This window comes from Planococcus citri, chromosome 5 (assembly GCF_950023065.1).
Source record: "Planococcus citri chromosome 5, ihPlaCitr1.1, whole genome shotgun sequence".
NCBI classification, from domain to species: domain Eukaryota; kingdom Metazoa; phylum Arthropoda; class Insecta; order Hemiptera; family Pseudococcidae; genus Planococcus; species Planococcus citri.
The window spans coordinates 68,073,926-68,092,270 of NC_088681.1; the positions used below are offsets into that span (position 1 = coordinate 68,073,926).

General features: G+C 34.2%; 2 protein-coding genes across 2 annotated transcripts in view; one reads left to right on the top strand and one right to left on the bottom strand.

Annotated features, from left to right (window-relative positions):
• The window catches only part of qin, a 133,791-nt gene that overhangs the window by 88,481 nt on the left and 26,965 nt on the right, over positions 1–18,345 (bottom strand). The gene's annotated exons all lie outside the window — the stretch shown is intronic.
• LOC135849249 (uncharacterized) overlaps positions 5,514–18,345 on the top strand; it is a 38,531-nt gene continuing 25,699 nt past the window's right edge. The window contains exon 1 of the mRNA XM_065369591.1: positions 5,514–6,160. Coding sequence (XP_065225663.1) covers positions 6,097–6,160 — 64 coding nt within the window. The 5' untranslated portion in view covers positions 5,514–6,096. The remainder of the gene's footprint in view (positions 6,161–18,345) is intronic.

Here is an 18,345-nt window from a genome sequence, read left to right on the forward strand (position 1 = left end):
GAACTATCGACAAAACAATCCGAATATAGAACGGATTACCAGTGCAAAAGAGATGATCTCGATGAAAAGAGAAATGTATGTAGCGTTATGTAATACGCGCATATGAGGAGGCATATTAGATGAAAACCCAAGTACAACATACAAGAAGCGTCGCGGCGAAAAAACGAACTTAATTGAGGAACACAATGGTCCAAAGTGCTCGGAAAAAATACATGTTACGCTTGACATCGAGTACCATAGTCAAAATGGTATATCGTGTATAAGATTATGAGGTACACTTGTATTCGTACATGCAATTATGTGACGGATATGTTGACTCGTCGTAGCTAGTAATATGCTACAACTCATATTTTGCTCTTTTGCATTTCCGAATTGTGAGACGAAGAAGAAACCGTTTACGAACAGATGATGGATTAGGTGCTCTCGTATACGTGTGTATTTGTACTCGTATTTAGCTAAATTGATGGATATTCAAGTGGTTGGCTTTATCGCCGTTTGCCATACGGCACGATATCGCGATACATGGTCATTATCATCGACACAACTCGTGATCGCGAATAAATCATTGTATCGGGAAAAGATTATACTAGGTATGGTGGAGGAGTCGCTGGAACCGATGAAACTTAACAAGGTTGGGAAAGGGTACGTCCTCGATGATTATATGTGCTGGAAGGTAACACAACCATTTTCTGAATGCTCTTTGAACGTAGTTTTTATGGCATTTGGGTCATTTTTGACGCTCTCAGGTATATGTCTTGGCGAGGAAAAAATTTTCACGAACTTCAATATTAACCATAATTGGTTTTATTGTCTCATAATTATTTGTACGTAGTATTTATTTCTTGAGGTCTCTAAAATTCTCCAAAAATTGAAAAATTAATATGGATTGGTAAATATTCTGTACAGGGAGGGGGAGAGGGGGGGTTGAAAATCTCAATTCGCTTCTTTTAACCGTTTGAGACCCGAAAAGAATCTGACGGATGAGAATTGAAAAATTTCATTATATTGAAAGAAGCATAACTTCGTCAGATTTTTAAAAAAAATTTGAGGGTTACTCAAAATTTTATTCTAAAATTTGAAAATTTGAGGGTTACTCAAAATTTTATTTTAGAATTTGAATAAGTTAAGAAACGCTCAAATGGGCATTTTTTTCTGTCCTGATGTTTTCATTTTTGAAAGAAACTTTTTATTCGAGAACACTTCTTTTTGAAAAAACTTTCTCAGAAGAAATTTCTTCAATAAGCCATTTTTTTTAGAGAAGGGAGGGGGCATCATTATAAAAGAATACTGCGACACTGCACTTTGACTACCATATTATTTGATCGAAAAATTTAAAATCTTGAAAATAGGCACACAGTAAATCAAATTTCAAAAATTTGAATTCATGAAATTTCCTCCACTTTCAACGAACATTTTAGCGCCAACTACACGACATTCACTACTCAAGTTGGTTGGCGGGAGAGGAGAACAAGTTCTAAAAATATCTGAGATTTTTATTTTTCAATTTCAATCTCACAAGGAAAACTTAGATTTGAACGAAATGAAGTTAGATTGAAAGATCGTGTTCCAACTCTCTTCCCCATCAAAATTCCAGGGGCTCAAGTTCGTATTTAAGGGCGATTTTCAAACTTTTGCATGAAATATAAATTTTTTTGCGTGAACTGAAGTGAACCAATGTTAGAAATGATTCCTTTAACTCAAATTCACGTTTCCACACATCCAGGAGCGTGAGTTCAAAAGTGTAATTTTTGACCATTTGTAAATTACAGTGAAAGTGGAAAAAAAATTCGAATTTTCAAAGAAGGTGAATACATTGGCAAAGCAAGACTTTCTTGAAATTTTTGGCAACAAGAAACAAAACCAAGGAATTTTTGAATGTTTGACCAAAAACAAAAAAAAAATATGTAATCCTGGAAATGTTTGCAAATTATGGGGAAAAGTGGGATTTTGACAATTTCTACAAAAAACAGATCCTTTTTTCCATAATTTTGACAAAAAAGAAAATTTAAAAAAAAAACAAGATTCTTTGACAATTCCTTTGAAAAACCGGACTCTTTAATAAATTTTTGCAAGAAAAGGACCATTCTGACAATTTGAAAAAAAAACAAGACTTCTTAAGGAATTTCAGGCATCGTAGCCAAATTTTTCTAAAAAAAGTGACTTTAGTGACTTTCATCAATGAAAAAAGTGACCAAAAAGTGACCAAATTATTTAGAATTCCAGCGTTCAGGAGAGCAAAAAATCGAAAAACAAAAGCAAAACAACGTTCAATATCTCACTTAAGAACTATTCTTTATTTCTCCGCCTGGCCCCACCGGAAAATCCGTTTTTTTTTAAAATGTGAGAACGAGTAGTTCATTTTTTCATTTTTAAAATTTTAGAATTCAAATGGTGTTTTTTTGAAGGAAGTTGATTTTGAAAATGAAAAAAGACAGGCCTAATCGAGGGCGAAAGCTCTTGAAAATTTGTATTTTGAGAGGCATAAAAACGATGTTTTTTTTGTGAGAACTTTATTTTTTGGCTTTAGAACTTGATTTTAAAAGAAATTAATTTCCATCTTTATTTTGAAAAAGAAAAGAAAACAAGCCCGAGCGAAACGAGGGCAAAAGCTTTCGAAGATTGATGCCTCGAAAAGCAAAAATTTGTGTTTTTAAAATTCTGAAATTGTTTAATAAAGAAAATTCGCATAAAATCCTTTGAAAATGAATAAAAAAAGATAATTTGGATAAAAAAACAATTTTTTTTGTTTAAAAATTGAAAAAAAATTTTAAAAAGTGACTTTTTAGCAAGAAAAGTGACCAATAGTGTCTTCTTGATGAAAAAATTAACCAAAAGTGACTTTTCGTGAAAAAAGTGACCAAGTCACTATAAAAGTGACCCACTACGATGCCTGGAATTTCGATAAAACCAGCACTTTTTTGGGATTTTTTGCAAAAAGCGGACCTATTTCAGCATTTTTAACAAGAAAAAAAATAGGCTTTCTGGACCATCTGTCAAGTTTTGCCACAAAGTAGGACTTTTTGACAATTTCGGCAAGAAGGAATAAGAGGACATTTGGCAATTTTGACAAAAAGGGAAAAAACGGATCTTTTTAACAATGTGGGCCCAAAAAACGAGACTTCTGAGATATGTTAGCAAGATACTGATTTTTTGGGGGGATTTTTGGCAAAAAAACAAAACAATTTTAGAATTTTTGAGGAGATGAAAAAAATAGGATTTTCTCGGCAATTCTGACAAATTTTGACAGAAATTGGAAATTTTTGGCAATTGAAGGGTTTAATTCCAAGTCGGCCTAAGTCCATTTTTATCATTTTTGAGTTAGCAGCGCCATCTGGTGGTACAGGTCGGTTAACACCTTTATCACCTTGTCCCAACACCTGGCGTTACTTTTTTCGCTCAGGAGCGCTGTTTTGCCGGCTCAAAAAAACAGCTGATTATTCCAAAGTGGCCTAAATCATACATTTTTTAAGAGTATTTGTATACAAGTGCGGTTGTGCCGGTTTTTTTCAAGTTTTTCAACGATTTTCGAGAGACAAAATTTGAAGGTGCTTCGAATGAAATTGTTTCAAAAATGTATTAAATTAATGATTCGTGAATTTTTTTTTTGAAAAAACGCGTTTTTCAGCTCTTTTTCGAAATTTTTAACATCAGATAATTCCAAATGGGCCTAAGTCCACTTTTTCTGACTGTTTGACGCGCTCTGGAGCTGAAAATACGCAAAATTAAAAAAATACCAATACGGTACTTTAAAGCAGAAAGATCAAGCTTCACAACCATATAATCACATCATTTATTATTGAAGCGGAAGGGCGAGAAAAACACTTATTTGTGTTTTTCTCGAAACGGAAAAAATGGACTTAGGCCGACTTGGAATTAAACCCTTCAATTAATGATACAAATTATTAGGTTTTTTAAAAAACAATTTTGACATAAAGTAGGGGGTTAATTATGAATAGGTCGGCCAAGAAAAGAGACTTCTTCTATTTGAATCATCTCTCCGGCCTAAAAGTAATTCCCTGCAGGTTGCCTATCTGTGATTAGTAAACAGGACTATTTTAGGGGACCTTTGGACAATTTTTGACAAGAAAATTTTTTTGGCGAAAAGCGAAACTTTTAGACAATTTTGCAACAAAAAAAAACGTGACTCTTTCACAATTTAAAGAAAAACAAAATCTTTAGACAATTTAAACAAAAAAAAAAATGAGACATATTTAGACAATTTTGGCAAAAAATGTGGCTTTTTTGGCAAGATGCCTTCCTTGACAATTTTGACTAGAGACAACAGCAAACACGATTGAAAGCAAAATATGCAGAACTGTTGCACATCCTATGAAGCATCTGCTCCATCGCTTAATATGCAGTTTAATACATTCTTTCGGTATAGATACAAAAAACGTCATCAACTTACCCACTTTGAAAATTTTTCCATTTTCATAAAGAAAAATAATTGGTACTCACCTGAAACAGAAAAATAAAACAAATTGATGATTAATTAACTAATAAATTCAACAAAAACAGTATCAATAGAAACTCTTATTAGATCTAAAGAATCTGAGAAATTAAATTCTCGGGGAGGGGGGGTGGAGAGGGGGCTAGAGGGCTTTCTCTCTGAAAGCAAATAATATTGTAGCACAAAATTTTCCAATATACTGGGTCTATAGATAATTTTTCAATGAAAGTTTGTTCAAAAAAATCAGCTTTCTAATTTTCAAATTCAGCTTTCTAATTTTCAAATACAAACTCCACAAAAAATTAATAATTTCTCTACAAGTAACAACTTTTACGAATAACTACACAGTTTCTTTCTTTTTTTTTTTTTTTTTTTGCTTAACTCATTGCTTTTTGCCATCCTCTTTACAGGAAAGAAAATTCATGTTCAAAAATTCTGCTTTTTCTTCATTTTGTTCAGAGTACCCTTTGATTCTTTATCAAAAACTAATTTTGTACAACATGCAATGGAAAAAATAAAAAATAAAACTGAAACTTCCCAATCACAAACAATAGATTCAAGTTGAGCTCTCCAACCTCAACTAAAGACGTCTCAAAACGAACGTCTCACAAAAAAATAAAAACACTTCACTGAAGAAAACTTTCATGCTCTAACCATTTTGTTTCTCTTCATACTTTTCGTAGAAGAAATTATTCCTAGAAAATCAATTTTCTACTACATATAAATGTGAAATTCAATGCACATTGCACATCTGCACAAGGCAACGAGCCTGCCCAGTACCCAGTGCACGCATTAGGCAAAAAATAACAGATTCAGCTCAACATATACGCCAAGAGAAATCTGAGTACTTCGATCGCATTCACCTCACAACCCAAAGCAACGGCACAAAAAAAACCTTGTTTATGAATTTTTCTACTTAAGACTGTTCAACACCTGCAATTACAATTACCTACAATATGATCGGTAATTACGTTTTATACAAATACGTAAACGCAAACACGAAGAGGTAAAAATACGCGATGCCAGTGCTAGTCCAGTTTGAAAAGAACCCATGGATAGGTGCGAGGTAAAAGGTTTCAGAATCTCCTATCACTTTTATCGACCATTGATGAGGAAAAATTCCACCTCATCTGCGAGTGCCATGCACACAGAGAGAGGGGCAATGGCGCACGTGAAGCGTCGCGTCGCGACCACGATTCATACACACAATCTTAACGTACGCGAGCGAGTTTCACGCGTGTGCATCCTTTCATTGAATTTGAACCGGTTGCCCATTCTTGTATTATATTTCGTCACGTGCGTAACCGCGTCCGCAAACATCGTTCTCAAAAGTAATTCGCCAAAATAAATATTTGCCGAGTCGAGCACTTGATCATTTGATTTTGAATTTTTCTCTCTTTTTTTGACCATTCAACCAACAATCGTTTGGAAAATCTTTTCATCGTGCTGTGCATAAGTGTACCTAGTTCATCGAGGTACATATTAAAAAAGACACCTTAAATTGAATTTTTTCATATCGCAATCATGACTACGGACGGTTGACGTGTTTGTGTACGGTACGGTTTTGGTTTCTGAGTATTTGTGATATCGAGCAGCATCTTCAAAGAACTTCAGACGTGTTTAAGAAGCAATATCTGTAGACCAACATGACCAATGCTACAACCTTTGCGGCCATTTACCTGTATTTTTGGCTAATTGGAGGATTAACAGGTAAACTATCATTCCATATTTGCAAAAGATCACCTACGAGTATAATCATTCATCCACTTGTTGCACACAGCTCATTCTACACCCTTGTCAATTCACAGAGACCATCACTTTGCACCCTGCACCCTTTCCAACCACCTTATTGTTAGCCTTTCTCGACCCTCACGTCGTTGATTAACCTTAAACTCAAATGCTCGCGTTATTTTCCAAGCACGTCAAAGTTAAGGCCAACTATTTCGTAAATTGGACCAATTCGCATTTTTCTGCGTTCATCTTTACGTAATTCTTACGTCGTCGCGAGGCATCACATCGTCGACCTCATTGACCGTTCATCCAAGCACATTCTTCTTGTTAATGAAATACAACAATAGGAGCTTCATCGTCGTCGCTCTCGTATAAAGAAATTAAATAATTGTAAAACGCGAGCAACGGTAATAACGTTCTGTTCACAAGATCGTGTTTTCGTTTTCAAAATCATCGCGTTAAAAAACGTTACGCGGTCGTCGTCGTCGTCATCGTCATCGTTGCAAATGTGTATCAAAAAATTACGACAAAACGTTTCATTGTCTGTGGGAAAATAAACATATACGCTAGCCAAGGTATCTGCGAGGATCCGCCAACTTGGGCAGAGAGAATACGTAGAACGCCGAACGTGTAACCAAAAAATATATTCCATATAACGTCATTATACGCTATGAATTTAAATTAGATCGAATCTGAAAACAATAGAATAAGTGTAGGTACGTTTTTCCAACTACACACACATATTACATTATATGTCTTAATATTGTGTTTTAACAAGTTTTTAATGATTCTTCAATTTAATAATACGTATTCGAACTTTTTCGAGTCTAATTATACGCTCCAAAAATTACCCAGGTATACTTTTCTTCCGGTTTTATTTTTATTTTTGTTTGATTATTCAACATAATATTTATTCACCAAAATTGATACTTTTTGAAGGTATTTTCAATTTTTTGACAATTTTCTAAAATAAACATACCTATTTTCAAGGAACAGCGAATTGTTTCAAAATTTGTAAGCCAACAAATGTAAAATAAGTGCCTAAAAAAATCAAAACATGCAGAACATTCTGCATAAAACTAGATAGATAGAGATCGAAATCGAGTAGAATTAATTGTGAAACTCTTTCTGAAAATTTCACTTGAAAATAGAAGTATTTTAAAAATACGCCCTTATAAAGTATTTTTTCGATAAAATAAAATTTTGAAAAATTACCGCGAAAAATTGTAAAACTGTGCTCGAAAGTCTTCAAAAATTCTCAAAAAACATTTTAGTCAAAAAATTTGAATTTCTCACGAAATTTTGACCCATTTTGATAGGTCTCAATAAGGTCACTTTGGTATTATACTATAGGGTATGACGTGTTGATTTATGGGAGAGAGAAGGGATCAATTATCAAGGATGAAGGCAATGCCATTCAAAAAGATTTTAAAACATGACGTTTCGAAATTAGAGCATTTCAACATGTCACATTATACTTTTGTAACATTTTGTACTTTTTTTTTGAAATTTTGGAAGCTAGAAAAGCACTGAGGGGTGCTAACCAAAAAATGAATACATTGTATTTGAATTCAGCATCTTCAAATTAGTGGAAATTGATATTCACACCACATTATTGTAATTTTTTACGTTTTTTCTTCCAAAATTGGAGAGGGACAGGCACTGAGGGGTTGTATTCAAACGATAAAGTGAATATTTTGAACTTGTCACTTTCGTTAAGGTAACTTCAAAAACGATGGATTACACATCATTTTTAATTTTTTGAAAATGTTGACCATTTTAGGACTATAGTTTTTTTAATTTAGATCAAAATATAGACCATTCTGCCCTTTGGGGGGGGGGATGGCTGAAATGATTTTTTGAAAATAACATCAAAAGTATTCCCCTACCAGCTCCTCTATATCTATATTTGAAGTATAGAGTCCAGAAATGCTCATGCCCATCTTACTGTCTGAAAAATCTTTTTTTTTTCACCCGTGTCAAAACAGTTTCTGAAAAGGTGTTCGTACTGTTAGTCTAATATCACCTAAAAAAATCTAATTTTTCACGGTATGTACCCTATATTCAGAATTCCTCTAGATAACACAATTTACAACATAAAAAGTCCCTCTGTCCCCTCGAACAATCTTGCTTCTCTTACACAGAAGCACCTATAAAAACAAAAAATTAAGGTCTCCGAAATTTGGTAGAAAATTCTCCATTTCTGGTCATAACCCCATCATCCTAATCACCTCTTTTTTCAAGAAAAAAATTTCTCGAAGTTCCCCAAACAATATGAGCCTTCTAATATGAAAAAGACCCCTAAATTTGAGAAAAATTTAAAAAATTGGTACATTTTTTTTTGTTGGAAATTTCAATTCCTATGCCCAAATTCTTCTACCCATCTCTGCGAAAATCTCCTTTGGTTTCCGATCAATGTTGATCCCTTTGCAAAAAGACCAATTTTAAAAAAAAAATTCAAGAGGGAGGGCTTCAGTTTCACTTTCTCATAATTAGAAGGGAGGAGGGGGAGTATAAAGAATTAAATAGTACTTTTTCGATAAAAATAATACGAAAATTTCAATTTTTTCGGAGAGGTCCAAGTTACACTTTTTAATCAGCGGGAGAGGGGGGGGTGAAAAATCATTGAATGAAGCTTTTCCAATGAAAATAGACTAAATATTCTGATATTAGAATGTAAAAAAAAGTCGAGTTTTTTTGATTTTTCTCATTCTTTGAGAACTGGAAGGACTTTTCTGGACGACGGACCAATATCAGGTGGGGGGGGGGCTAAAATTCTCAGGGAGTAAGAAATACCGCAAACAAATTTTCACAAGAATAAAAAAGGTAGTCCTTTTGATGAGGCTACTCCTAAAAACAAGCGAGGTCCAGGGGACTTTGCAAGAGGCTTCTTCGAATTCGTGTATATAATGGGACCTTAATTTTAGCATAATCCCGAGGATTTTTTCCAAGTAAAAAATTAAAATTCTAAATTTTCCAAGCACCAGAAGCACCTATATTGTAGTGAGTAGTTACCAGGGTTCAGATTTCCGTGCCTTGGTGAGAGAATCCTAAAACGTGAAAGGTGAAAAAAATGTTTTTTTTTTTGGGGAGAGAGGGAAAGAATGTTATAAACCATGTAATAATTTTCAACAAAAAATAATTGAAGCTTCGAGCTTTGGTGAGTAAAAGGATGGGGTTCAAATACTAACAAAAGAAGTATCCAAATTAATAGAAAATCTCGACCCCCCCTCCTCCGGAGACAATTGGATTCGATTTCGAGCCGTTTTGACCAGTTCTAGAACATTCAACAGATTTTTGAAAGTTCACAAAAAAAATCAGAAGTCAAATTTCCAGGAGTTGAAGCGCATTTTTCGGTTTGATAAAGTAATTTTTCGCATTTCGATGTCATTGGATAAAATTTATCACCTGTCAAAATTTCAAGTGCTAAAGTGCGTTTTTCGATTTTTGGTGAATTTTTAAAAATCCAATTTCGGCCAAAAATGAGGGAAAAAATCAAAATTTTACCACGTTGACGAAGAAAGCTTAAATTTGGGATACACCCTATTTTCGACGTACCAAATCGATTGGAAACTGTTTCAACCCGTTTTGAGCTGTTCTGGAGCCTCCAGCAGATTTTTGAAACTCAAAATTCACACAAACTTCCATCAAATTGGAGTTGTAAAGCTGAAATTTATTCTAAAAACTAAATTCAATCGCTAAGAAGTACTGCAGGTGAATTTGAAGTCGTTTTGGAGCCTCCTGCGACTTTTTGAAAATTCCTGAAGCGCGGTGTCCAGCAGATTTTTGAAACTTTAAATTTTCACAAAATTAAGCTGAAATTTACTTTACACTCCAATTTTAACACCCTCTGAAGACGACTTCAGGTGGGTTCAAGTCATTTTAGAGCCTCCAGCGACTTTATTGAAAATTACTGGAGCCTCCAGTAGATTTTTGAAATTTGAAATTCCCGCAACATTAATTTATCAAATGAAGTTGGCAAGCTGAAATTCACTTCACAGACTGCATGGTGGTTTCAAATGGTTTTGAAGGAAATTTCAATTTTCCAAAAAAACGCCATACAACCTTTCAAAAGGTCGCTGGGGGCTCCAAAACGACTTGAAATCCACCAGCAGTCAACTTCGTAGCGTATTGAAATTTGTTTGCAGAATGAATTTCGACTCTCCATCTCAGTTTGATGACATTTTGGGGAAATTTCAAGTTTCAAAAATCTACTGGAGGCTCCAGTAATTTACAAAAAAGTCGCTGGAGGCTCCAAAACGATTTGAAATTTACCTGCAGTACTTCGCAGCGTATTGAAATTAGTTTTTAGAATAAATTTCAGCTTTACAACTCCAATTTGATGGAATTTTGTGGGAATTTCGAGTTTCAAAAATCTGCTGGAGGCTCCAGAACTGCTCAAAACGGGTTGAAACAGTTTCCAATCCATTTGGCATGTCGAAAATAGGGTATATCCCAAATTTCAGCTTTCTTGGTTAATTTGGCAAAATTTTGATTTTTTCCCCCATTTTTGGCCTAAAATTGGATTTTCAAAAATTCACCAAAAATCGAAAAACGCATTTTAGCACTTGAAATTTTGACAGGTGATGAATTTTTGCATGATCATTCGATCTACCTTTGTAAGGTCTGAAAAATTTCGTGTAAGTCCTAGGTTGAAACGATAAATCTGCGATTTTGGCTGACCTGTCAATCAAAATGGCCACCATTTTGTAAGTAAGGCCAACTTTGTTTTGGGCATGTTTGCTTTAAAATATGCCTTAGGATGTCCCCTTTAAGGAAAAAGTTGTCCCGCAGGATCGGCGGGGGGGGGGGGGGTGCAATCACTCCTACTGTCATATGCCAGACTAAAATGGTTTGAAACAGTTTCTAATCGATTGGTGGAGTGATGGAGAGGGGGAGGTCGAAAATAGGGTACATACAAATTTCAGCTTTCCAAGTCGATTTTGTAAAATTTTGATTTTTTTTTCATTTTTGACCCGAATGTGGTTTTTAAAAATTCACCAAAAATCGAAAAATTCACTCAGGTGTCCGAAATTTTGACTGATGATGCGTTATCAACCAGACTAGATAGTACCTAATCAAAAAAACGGTTTACACAAATTCAGTTGTTGGTGGCATTGGTTTTTCTTCTAATAATGATTTTGTCACTTCGTCAGTATAAAATCACGAGTTATTCGTGACTTTCTGTATCAAGATCATGTTTCGAATCCGGCTTACATTCCGTACACCGAAATGCAACAATTTCTCGTGATACTCGTATCTAATCTACTTTTCAATAAATTCCAAATAAATAATAGAAACGTGAAAACCTCCAAAATCCAAGGCAAAATTTATAAAATGAAAAAATATGTAAAAATAAGGCCCCTTTTTATCATCCTAGCTCCGCTTCGAGTTTCCATGTGACACTATTTTAATAGATAAACTTCGAAATAAAAACACTATTTTAATAGATAAACTTCGAAATAAAAACAATTATTTAAATTTTTAGTCATCCGATTAATTAATATTTTGTTAATGAATTCCTCAGTATAATGCCAACCATGTAGATCGATTCGAATAACGACTTTTACCTTGGCTATTCGCTCTAAATGCTAATATCACACGGTGCTCTTCAATCTCGTACGATAGTTGTTTTCACATACCTATAGCTCATACACTACGAATACGTAATATACATAACGATATTACAATTTACTTCGTATATAGTCGCACCATAATTATTAATTCAATTCTCGGACCACGCGACGTGGAGATGTTCCAAGTGATTCGTTTAAAAAAACGACTCGATTCGCGTTTGTTTACACCATACTAGGTAGATAGAGATACATAATATGATAGAGAGACGAAAAAGAGAGCACATTTACAATACGAAATAGTGAACGTGTCACATTAGAAAGTACCTAACTTCCTTATGACAAAATCCATATCTCATAAGATTATTTCTATCTTCGAAGAAATTGGGTGTCTGGACAACTGCAAAGTTAAATACCGTCGAACTTGTATCAATAATACATAGCATATGGCTCTGCTCGCCTCACTTCATGCTGACTAAATTCTCCATATACAGCAGTTTCTTTGATATTGGTAAATTTTGTCGAAAGGCTTATGCTTACCTTAATCGATAGAGCTCTTAATACGAAAATAATTACGTTGTAATTTTACCACGAAAGTGGGTTCCGTTTTACCACAAAAGGAGCGTTTGAAAATTGATCCAGTGGTCATTACAAGCCAAAGCTAAAACAATCACCGCGTACCACCATCATTGCAGATTTTCGTTGCTTTGGCCAAACGGTTCTTTTTGTTGCACCAATTAAGGAAACATTTTCAATTTCTTAATGGTATAATCTCTTCGATGAACTGTGTCCCTATCCGGAGAGTCTCCTCATTGCTCTCCTCTTACAAAAGAAAAAGTTACGTATATTTTTACCATTTTACACGAATCTGCCGACAGCGAAGAAATAAAAGAGAAAAAGCTTTCTTGATCGTATACAGTTTGTATATTTGGCGAACTCGTGAACGTTCAAAAAAAAATCACTATCGCGGTTAGCTTTTTTTTTTTTGTCAGTCTGTACGCGTTATCGGATAATTATATCCGACCAGTCGGATGCTGGGTATTAATTAATCTGTTAGCGTGTATACGATTGTTACGTAATTTGAAAAATGAAATAAAAGCGAAATAAAGACAACTAAAAAAACGATCCCTGGCTATTCTGCAGTTAAAATCAAAGCCTTAGATACAAAAAAAAAAAGAGTTGTTATATTCGAACGGTCATTCTTCTGGAAATCCATATTCACAATATGAATGCTCGCCGGCGGTAAATTATTCTTTTATATGATCGTGAAATTCAGCACCTCGCGAGAGTAAAAAGCTACGAATCTATTTTACTTATAATCGTGCGAAGACTTCAACGAGAGAGCAATTGATAAGGAAATGACTTTCAGGCAATGTATGTTTCGGCTTTCAGGCCGCAATTATTGTCTTCCGTATTCGTCAAATACCCATGTGACAAGTTTGGTTGCTGTTAAAATATACCAGTACTTGATACTTACGAGTGTAAATAAAGGTATAATAAATACACGCTAAGTACGTATACGATATTATTGTAAGCAGACGATTACGCGTGTACCTGAACCTCAATTTGTATAGAATACGAATAAATTGAAGGTAAATCGACATCGAGTGACGAAATTCTGCCAAAATATCGGAAATATCGTACTCGAGTACACCGCCAAACAGGTTTGATTGAATAATTTATCATCTCTCTGGTTGAATTGAGAATGAAAATGAACGCGGCGTGTCGAGTCCGTGCGAATTTTTACGATCGCGATATACGTACTCGTACTTAATTCAATTAAGTAAAATGTTGTCAACGATAACGTTTCTTTGCTCTTTTGATATGTGTGTTCGGTATTTCATTGAAAATTTCATATCGTTCATTGGTGCGAATGTACGAGAGTAAGCACTAACTATTTCAGTACGTGTGAATGCATAATTGATAACACGATCAGATAAAAAATTATTACTATCGAATTGCATTCCTATAGGTAATGATTCTAACTCAGTGAAATGAGCAAAAAGTAACGGAAAGATTCTCATCAAAGTAATTTTTGATGTCTTAGTCTCCATCCTGATTAACCGGGGTATCTAAGTAACGAAATTTCTCAGGTGAAAATCACTACCATTTCACTGCCAATTTAAAAAACATTTCCCAAAAATCTCCCATCCCCTAACAAATGTTTCTTACATCATTGGAGTCATTCAGAGAATGTCATCTTTGAACACTGATGTGGCATTTTTCTATTCCAATGCAATCAAGAACACCAAACGAAGCGAGAGAAAAAGCTCTCCAGAATTCAAACGAATTCAAAAAACAAATACCCAACTCGACAAAATGATTAATAAATTGATGTAAAAAGTTGATTTCTTTGGCACTGGCATGTTTCGAATTTGAAAATTATTTTTTTTTTATAAATTTCAATTTTCAACAGGAAATTAAAATTGGCCTCGGCGAAGCGAAGGAAAAAGTTTTTGAAAATTCATTACTCGAAAACTTGAATAGCATTCATTATTCATCACGCGAGAAGTAGATTTTCATTTTTGGCATCTAAAAAATGCCAACTTCTTACATTATTTTTAAACTTCGGCCAGCAGAAAAAGTGTGTTTGAAACCACGAGTTTTGTTATACAATCACTTTTTTGATTTTATCACTCCCCCCCCCCTCCAACTCACCCTGCGAGTTCAAAAATGTTCGCAAAATTACATTTTTTTCCAATTTATATCATACGAGTACTTGAAAGGCTTTTTTTTTTTTGGCTATTTAAATGAAAAAATGATGACAACCAAAATGCAAAATTTGGTATGTCAAAATAGTCGAGGAGCCCGCTTAAGGATCTATTGCATCCCCCCCCCGTCGATCCTCCGGGACAACTTTTTTCTTAATGGGGGAGTCCTAAGGAACATTTCTAGTCCTTGTACTCAAAAAAAAAGTGGCCCTACTTACAAAATGGCGGCCATTTTGATTGACAGGTCAGCCGAAATCGCAGATTTTGCATTCCAACATAGGACTAGCATAACATTTTTTAAACCGTACAAAGGTAGATCGAAAGAGCAGGCAAACATTTATCACCTATAAAAATTTCAAGTGCTAAAGTGCGTTTTTCGATTTTTGGTGAATTTTTGAAAATCAAATTTATTCCAAAAATGAGGGAAAAAATCAAAATTTTACCAAATTGACCAAGAAAGCTGAAATTTGGGATATACCCTATTTTCGAAACGCGAAATCGATTGGAAACTGTTTCAAACCGTTTTGAGCAATTCTGGAGCCTCCAACAGATTTTTGAAACTCGAAATTCCCACAAAACTTCATCAAATGGAGTTGGATAGCAGAAATTTACTCTACAAACTAATTTCAATACGCTACGAAGTCAACTGCAAAGAGATTTCAAGTCGTTTTGGAGCCTCCAGCGATTTTTTGAGAGGTTGTATGGTGTTTTTTGGAAAATTGAAATTTCCACAAAGTAGCTGGAACCTTCGAAATCATTTGAAACCATTTGAAACCACCACGTAGTCGACTTCATATTGTATTGAAATTAGTTTGCGAAGTAAATTTCAGCTTGCCAACTCCATTTGGTAAAGTGTTGCGAGAATTTCAAGTTTCAAAAATCTACTGGAGGCTCCAGTAATTTTCAAAAAATCGCTGGATGCTCCAAAACGACTTGAAATCCCCCTGCAGTTGACTTCGTAGCGTATTTAAATTAGTTTGCAGAGTAAATTTCGCCTATCCAACTCCATTTGATGAAGTTTTGTGGAAATTTCGAGTTTCAAAAATCTACTGGAGGCTCCAGTAATTTTAAAAAAAGTTGTTGGAGGCTCTAAAATGACTTGAAATCTACCAGAAGTCGTTTTCAGAGTGTGTTAAAATTGGAGTGTAGAGTAAATTTCAGCTTTCCATCTCCATTTGATGAAATTTTGTGATAATTTAAAGTTTCAAAAATCTGCTGGAGGCTTCAGGAATTTTCAAAAAGTCACTGGAGGCTCCAAAACGACTTGAAATTCACCTGCAGTACTTCGTAGCGTATTGAAATTAGTTTTTAGAATGAATTTTAGCTTTACAACTCCAATTTGATGGAATTTTGTGGGAATTTCGAGTTTCAAAAATCTGCTGGAGGCTCCAGAACTGCTCAAAACGGTTTGAAACAGTTTCCAATCGATTTGGTATGTCGAAAATAGGGTGTATCCCAAATTTCAGTTTTCTCGGTCAATTTGGTAAAATTTTGATTTTTTCCCTCATTTTTGGCCTAAATTTGATTTTCAAAAACCGAAAAACGCACTTTAGCATTTGAAATTTTGACAGGTGATAAATTTTTGCTTGATCTTTCGATCTACCTTCGTACAGTTTGAATTTTTTTTTTTTTGCAAGTCCTGTGTTGGAAAGCAAAATCTGTGACTTCGGCTGACCTGTCAATCAAAATGGCCGCCATTTTGTAAGTAGGGCCACTTTTTTTTTGAGTACAAGGACTAGAAATGTTCCTTAGGACTCCCCCATTAAGAAAAAAGTTGTCCCGGAGGATAGACGGGGGGGGGGGGAGTGCAATAGATCCTTAAGCGGGCTCCCCGACTAAAACGTACATTTCTTTAAAAGCACAAAAATTCAAAATTGAACTTTTTTTCATTTTCTACAATTATAGGAGGGATTTGCAGTAACTCAAGAGATAGGCATTGCTTAAGAAAAGTTTTTTCTAAAAAGATAGCAATTTTGAAAAGTTTAAAATTTTTTTACCGACTTCAATTTATTTGTTTTTCAAATTTTTTCCCAATTTTGGAGGGTTCCATACGAAGAGATCAAGATTCTTTGGGGATCGGATAAGATTTTTTCTCTCTATCAACTCTGACACAAAAACGAAAAATTTTCAAAAAATGTTTGACAACATTTTTTATTATTTAATTTTTTACAAGTTTGGGATACTTTTATTCGTACAAATGGACCAAAATAGCTCACAGTTACAGGAAATCGAGGCTGGTGCTTTTTTGAAAATCGGATTAGGTACATACTTGAAAGAGTTATCACGCAAATGAGGGAGACTTTTTTCTCGCAAAAGGAGGCAGTGAGGGAAGAGGGACTTTTCAGGAAGTGTTTTGAAAAGAAATGAAAAATTTTCAAAATTTGTCAACATAATTCAATTGTTTATTCTTTTTTTTACTATGAAAGGCTTTCGATGACAAATTTTTAATTTTTTTTTGCAGAATTCAATTTTTCATTCAAAGGGTTTTCCTTAAAAAGGGGATTATGTAGAAGGATTTTGAGCAGAAAATAAAAAATTTCAATGTTTTTCACAGAATTCAAATTTTTTACACCGATTTGCCGATTTTTCCCATTTTGGAGAACTCCACGAAAAAAAGTCTACATCTCATTTTGGGAGCAAGCAAAAGTTTCCTTTAAAAAGAGGTTCATTTAGAAGGATTTTGAGCAGAAATGAAAAATTTTCAACTTTTCTTTTAAGAATTCAATTTTTTGTCATTTTACATTTTTTTTTACCATTTATTTGAAGAGCAAATGTGTACAAGGGGACTAATTCTTCTTGAAAGCAAGGAAGGGTTATTCTTGAAAAGAGAATTATTTAGAAAAATTTTAATCAGATACGAAAAATTTTAGAATTTTTTTTTAAAGAATTCGATTTTATTTATCATTTTTTGAGTTTTTAAAATATTTTCGGGAGGGAGAGAGGGAGGGAGGGTAGGGGTGCTGTACAAGGAACCAATATTGTTTGGATTTCGAGAAAAGCTTTTCTTCGAAAAGAGTGTCATTTGGAAAAATTCTCACACAGAAACGAGAGATTTTCAAAAAATCGCCTACTTTGATTTTTTTAACGAAAAAGGGGGCTCTCTCAAAAAAAATTTTCAAACTTGGGGAAAATCTAAACATTAAGGAACGATTTTCTCATAAAATTCAACAACTTTAGAGGGTATAAGCGGAAAAAAGCAAAGCTTCAAATAATAGCCTTTCTAAGAGAAAAAAAAAACATAAATTTTAATTCTAATTTTTGGGTATGGGAGTTTCAGACCACTCTCTTTCCAGTAATCACATTTTTGTTCAAATCAAAGGCAGGCACTTGGAGTTGATTCCTTGGTTCCCTTGACGATAATCATTGTGATTTTCAAACTCTCAACTCTCAAGTACAAATATCATACTAACTTTTCAGAACAAAAAATTGAAAAAATCCTCACTTCGAAACACTTGAAAATCCAAATTGAGTCAGCATGATAAACGAAAGAATTTAGATCTATTTTAGTATAGTGTGATCCGATCGAACGCAATTCTTTTCTAATAGGTAAACTGATTTAGATGGCTTTGTTCACGATCTCGAACTGCGGCGTGCAAATATTTTCGAATTATTTGATCGCTTCTCCCGCTGTGATCATGTAGTCTCGCTGTATGATTGGAGATTATTTTAAAAGTTCAATTACACAATTTGCCTCCGTTGTTATATTTCGAAACAGACTTGAAAAGTCACCTCTGAAAGATAACACGTAATTCGTTCTCAAATCTCAAAACATTATAAAAATTAATCCTAAACTTTAAAAACTTAAATTACAAAAATTGCTACACCATCAAAGTCTTCATAATCACAAAGACCAATTTTGGGCCAATGGGAACCTCCTGCA